This window comes from Centruroides vittatus, unplaced genomic scaffold (genome assembly GCF_030686945.1).
Source record: "Centruroides vittatus isolate TY-2023 unplaced genomic scaffold, ASM3068694v2 contig_301, whole genome shotgun sequence".
Taxonomy (NCBI): Eukaryota; Metazoa; Arthropoda; class Arachnida; order Scorpiones; family Buthidae; genus Centruroides; species Centruroides vittatus.
The window spans coordinates 2519427-2525510 of record NW_027121927.1 but is presented as its reverse complement, the minus strand read 5'-3'; the positions used below and the strand labels follow the sequence as shown (position 1 = coordinate 2525510).

The window sequence follows — 6084 nt, the reverse complement described above, 5'->3', positions numbered from 1 at the left end:
TCCTTTCTAAATCTAGTTGATAGAAATGATTTCCAACTACTTATTCCTTCTGTCACACCACAAAACCATTTTATTTGTTAACAATTCATCCTCATTCTATAATATATGAATTTAATACCCTTATGGCATATTGTTAAAAAATTCCTACAATAGGAAATGTTTTCTATACAATTTCATAGAGAATATAAAAGTAGGAATGTTAGATATGTGTAAAATCAAGTTTCAGAATACTAAATGACACATAAAAGTCAACAAATTTTAAGAAAGATGATGTTTTGACTGCATCCAAAAATTTCTAAATGCAAATTCATAATGTCTGACAAAAGGTATGAGTTAACCAATAAGATACAATAAATTTAAACTGAAGTTTACATGGCTGGAAAGAAATTTCTTTTAAGAGTTTTTTTGAAATCCTACCAAAAAAATGTAATTCTTTTTTTCACATTTATTGTAATCATTTCTCATAATCATATAAAAAGAAACAACCAATCTATCTTAACTGAGTCATTTTCCTTATTTAAAATTTGGAATAAACTTTGAAGTATAAAAATATAAAGATAATAAATTGAGTTTATACAAACAGATCAATAATACAAACTTTCAAAATTTACTTAATTAAATGTGGTTAATTAAAAAAATAATAATAATATATTTATTTTGTGTTTATATCCTGTTTTATTCTTTACTTTTTAGGTTCAAAATATACACAAGACTGTCAATTCCTGTCTCTTCATATTTCAAACAAACAAAACAATGAATTAATAAATTGTTTTTGTTTTTACAGTTAATCGTATACCAACAACTTTTAATATTAAGGCTTTGTATTTGGAATATTAATATTTGTTATTGCAAACTTAAAAGTTTGAAAATTCACTGGTGCTGTGTAATTTTGAAATATCTATTTTTGTAATTTCATTTACATATAGTTATTCAAGTTTTTATTATGTAGACAATGATAATTTTGTTTATGTTTTTTTAGTTTTTCCTGATTTAAAAAAGTCTACATTTCAAAATTACAGGATATATCAAAGTTATTTATTGTTAAATTGAAAAAAATATCCGAGTAAAAGTCATTTTTATTTCATAAGGTGCTCAAATTTAAACATATTTTTAACAAATTAACTATTCTGTATTAGTTTTCCACTATAAATTCGATTTTAAAAAATGTCTTTATAACTATTATGGATAAATCAATTTTATAAATAAGATAGAAACTAAAATGTACATATTTGTATAAACCTCATTATATAGATCCAAACATAAAAGTATTCATTATGAAGATATGATTCTGATTGTTTAATCAAAATCGTATCTTTATTTGGTTTAAGACTATTTTATAGTGACATTCCTCAATAATTCTCTCTAACGAACATGATAAAGTTTAAATAAGTTTACATAAATTTTCTCTCTTGCTATACTATTATTAATTGACAAGAATATTTAATTTACTACAATAGACTAATTAAAACTAGATACAGAAAATCAAAAAAACATATTTCTACATGTTTATAAGAAATCAAACTCAATTTTTTTTTAATATACATTATTTCAATGAAAATAGTAATATTTTTTAATTTGAAAAAATTCAATTATTTAAAAATCTTTCTGTAATATTTCTTTAAAGTTACTGTAGTTACATACTGTTTGAATATTTTAACTGAATTATCATGCATGCATTTATATAATACCTATATAATTAATTTTTAGATTTACATCAAGAAAACAACAAAATACAAAATGTTCTCAAATGTTAAAAACTTTGTTCTTAAATTATTCCTAGTTCCAATATTTCAATTTATTTTCTTAGACATTTGAAAATTTAATTAAATTTTCACAGATATTTCAATAAATTTGTATACAGTAAACCCTTGGTTTAATGAACACTTCAGCCACCGTACCATGTGCATTTCTTATCAAATTTGCTTCAATCAATGAGTAAGAAATAGTGAAGAGTAGGTGGCATATGGGAAATTGTTTTGATTTATCATCTGCTCAAGGTAAGAGTTGAGTTTACCCCATGTTGGCACAGAGTATGAACTGGAATTAAGCGAGGTTGTATGTATTCTACAATTCTCTGTTCACTTTGTTTTGTCTTATTCTGCCTCAAGTTATGAGTTAATTGCACACACTGTTTTTGTAATTTCTGATTTTTACTTTCTTTATTAAATCATTTCATAATCCTTATGATTTAAAAGGACATCAACTGATACAGAAGTAAAAAGAAAGTGTGTAAACTTAAATGCAACATGAAAATTAGAGCTAATTGAAAAATTAGAATAAGGCAGCTTAGTAGCACAAGTTTGTGAAATTTACAACATAAAAAAAGCAAGCTGTTTTTGATATGTATAAATCAAAAGCCTAATCTAAAAATTTGCTAAATTTTTCTTTAAAATACATTATTGATAGCTCTGAATGTGGTTTTACAGATGCTTTACTTTTCACACTTCACCAATTTGTTCTTTATTATAATTTTAATAAATTTAGGTTCTATATTATATCAAAGCTATTTTTGCATTATAGTTTTTTGTATTTGAATTTGAAGAGTAAAAATGAACCCACCTTGGTAACATTTGATTTTATGGACTTTCAGCATTAACAGACACCCATTTTCTCTTATTAGTCCATTAAATCAAGAGTTTACTGTAGTTTAAAAGAGGAATAAATTATTAAACAGATAGAATATTGGACAAGATACTTCACTAACAAAAAGGCTAATATACAACTTAATAAAACAACAAAAAGTTGTAACTCGCAATAAAACATAAAAATTTTTTAATGAAAAAGTTTATTCTCTCCATTTAAATCTTCTTGAATTTATGGAAGATATGTTTTCAGTTAATATAGCATACAATGAAGTTCCTAGAGAATAAATTATTTTAAAATTCTGCTGAAATTAATATACTATGAATTTATTTTAATCAGTAAGGAAACAAGATTTATTTTTATACCATATTTCATAAATTTAACAGATCACTATATTTTTCTTATTTTAAAATTAAATAATAACTATACAGCAAAATGCAGCTAAAGCTAAATATTAACTTGACATTAGAAACACAATGATGAATCAGTGCCAAATAAGAATTTCAGATGTTATATGTCTCTTGTTGAATTCTACCTTACCACCAATAGTAGTTTTGGCACAAGTAAAATATTAAAAATAATTTGATCTAAATTAACAGATATATTAGAAAAATGTTTGATATTACTGATTTAAGCTATTAATTAATATAAAAATGGGATTAATATAGATACCAAATTACTATTTCATAGCAATTGAAATAAAATTATTGTTGTTATCCAAACAACATGAACTGTAATCAAAGCAAAATGTCATTTGCATTGACGTACATGACACAAACTGGATTAAAACACAATCAGTCGAAAAGGTTTTGAACATTAGTCGTGAAAAATTGATTGGTCAAACAAATCGAAGTTTTGGCAAAAGTCGAGATATTTTCGACTTCAAATAAACATTCTACAGATTACTGTGGATATGCTTAGCTATCAGCTTTACTTGTTTATATATATATATTTCTGTTATGTTATTTTTGTTAAGATCTTATCTAATCCACATCAAAGTTATATTACTTAATATATAAAATTGTGTTTTTGTCATTTAGAATTTTAGAGACAATGCTACTATAATTTTAAAATGAATAAAAAATATAGAAAATATATGACTTTAAATCCTTCATTTTCATTAATAAAATGTTTTAATACATTTTTGACTAAAAATGAATTTCATTCTATATTTGTATTTTTTTTTTAGATAATGAAATTTATTACTTTTGTTATGAAATATATGAAAATACTGGACTTTAAATATAGCATTGAAGTTTTACTTTGTAAAGTTTAAATGCTACATCTTGTTTTTTATTTTATATTTTAAAAAATAAACAGCATTAATACTGTTAATTATTATTTTTAAAATATTATTTTATTTTATATAAAAAAGTTATTTAATACTGAATAAGAAGAATCTTATTTTTCATTTTATTATTTGGCATAGGAATTTTGAATGAAAAATATTATGTACAAATTTTGTATTTAATGTTCTAATGTATTGAATAAAACAGATTAAACTTTATTAGGAAAATGGTTTACAAAAAAATTCAACATACATTTAATAATTTAGATGATGCAATAATTAATCTATAATGATTTTATCTATAAGATTAAAAATTTATTCAGTTAATTAAATTAAAAATCACAATAACCATCATTTGAAATTCTGTTTTAGTTACTACAGAACTTTCAATTGTAATTAATAGAATTTTGAAAAGTAATTTTATATTATCTAGCTACTCATTGGAATTTAATTTTATTAACAATGTTAAAAATTTTCAAATTTAATTTCAATGAATTTTATTTTATAAACCCCATGTTTATGAAAAATGTTTGATCTAATCAAATATATATATGTTTATATAAACAATGTTTTTGTAATTTTATTATCAAAAGTTGTTGTGTACCAAATATGATTACTATTTTTGATATTGGTTTATATGTTTTAGTTAAGAAATTTGCTTTAAATATATAAAATTTAGGACGTTTTTCACAATTTAGCAATTGAAAGTTTTAACTTGTTCAGTAGATGTACTTTCAAAGGCACTAACCTCTTCATTGGTCCCAATCCTTAATTTCTAAGACTTACTTAATTTTTCCTATTTAAAATCTTAATGTACTTATAAATTTTGAAACAAAATTAAACTATAAATATTTTAAATACTGTATTTTAAAATTAAAATAACTGTCAAAGTTTAGGAAATAAACATAAGTTGTGTGTGTGTGTAGGTGTATATATAACTTTTTTATCATATTTACTTCCAATAAAACAAATTATAGTAAAGTGCATATTGTTCTAAGTTGATATACTTTCTACCTATGATATGTATAATTTAGTCTCTACAAACTAGATCTAATATTATAATTGAAAGAATAATTAACATTTACAATTTGTAAATCCATTGTACTATCTTTTTATATACATTATGTATATAGAAATATAATATAGGTGGAAACATTTGATGAATAATTATGAATTATGACAACATTCTAGAGCTATAAAAATTATGAAATATAAGCAATTACAAATGAAATTATTTAACGTTAAAATAATTGAACATGTATAAATAAATATAAAAATTGTGCATAGTTTTTAAATTATCATTTCTTCTCATTTGGAAATGTATAGACGAAGCGAGTGCTTGTAATGGAAAAGCAGAATGGTAGACAAAAATATAAATCTGAATTCCCAAATTAGTTTAAAATGCTGAGAATCTATTTTATGGCATTTCCTTAAGCGTTATAAGAAGGTGGTTGTTTCTGATTTTTCTCAATTATTCCAAGTGCCGATACAATTGTCTCCAATCTTTTCTCGATTCCTGACATCTTTGTTCAAATAAATAAAAGTTTTCTAATTACTTGTAAAAAATTTATTAAAATAAAAATGAATACTAAATTATAATACCAATTAATCAATTATATATTTAAAATAAACTAAACAATGTTTCAAAAATTACTGAATACTTTCATATTTTATACCTGTTGTTCCATTCGATGCAATCTTGCTCCAATTGTCATAGGTTTCATTCCTCTTTCTGCTAAATATGAACCTGGTTTTCCAAGAGTATAATCTAATCTAGAAATTAAATTTATACTAAATACTAATAAATGAGAAATATATATTTATTAAATGAAAAAATAGTCATTCCTTACAATCAATAAAATAAAATTTATAATTTTTATTTCAATAAAAATGTAATGTTGAAAAGGTAAATGCTACATTATGAAACCAACACAACAACTTGAAACATCTTAATCTGTTTTAAATATATTCATTTAGTGTAAACATAAATTCATAATTCATGTATAACCATAATCATCATCAATTTTGTCTACTCTGGGATAACAAGGACAATTAAGGCATTATGGCTACAAATGGTAAACTCAACATAGATTCACTAGGTAAAAAACAAAAATCCACTCATCACAATGGGATAATACCATTGGTATGTTTTGTTTAGTTTGCTGTAGCTTAATATATTAAATAACACTTACAGAAAAATCAGGCAATATTTT

General features: G+C 22.7%; 1 protein-coding gene across 1 annotated transcript in view; it reads right to left on the bottom strand.

Moving 5' to 3' along the window:
- Nucleotides 1-4756: 4756 nt before the first annotated feature.
- The window catches only part of LOC136972766 (potassium voltage-gated channel subfamily KQT member 1-like), a 97588-nt gene continuing 96260 nt past the window's right edge, over nucleotides 4757-6084 (bottom strand). The window contains exons 16-17 of the mRNA XM_067267402.1: nucleotides 5548-5644; nucleotides 4757-5394 (exon numbers count right to left, since the gene is read on the bottom strand). Of these exons, the coding sequence (XP_067123503.1) occupies nucleotides 5302-5394; nucleotides 5548-5644 (190 nt within the window). The 3' untranslated portion in view covers nucleotides 4757-5301. The remainder of the gene's footprint in view (nucleotides 5395-5547; nucleotides 5645-6084) is intronic.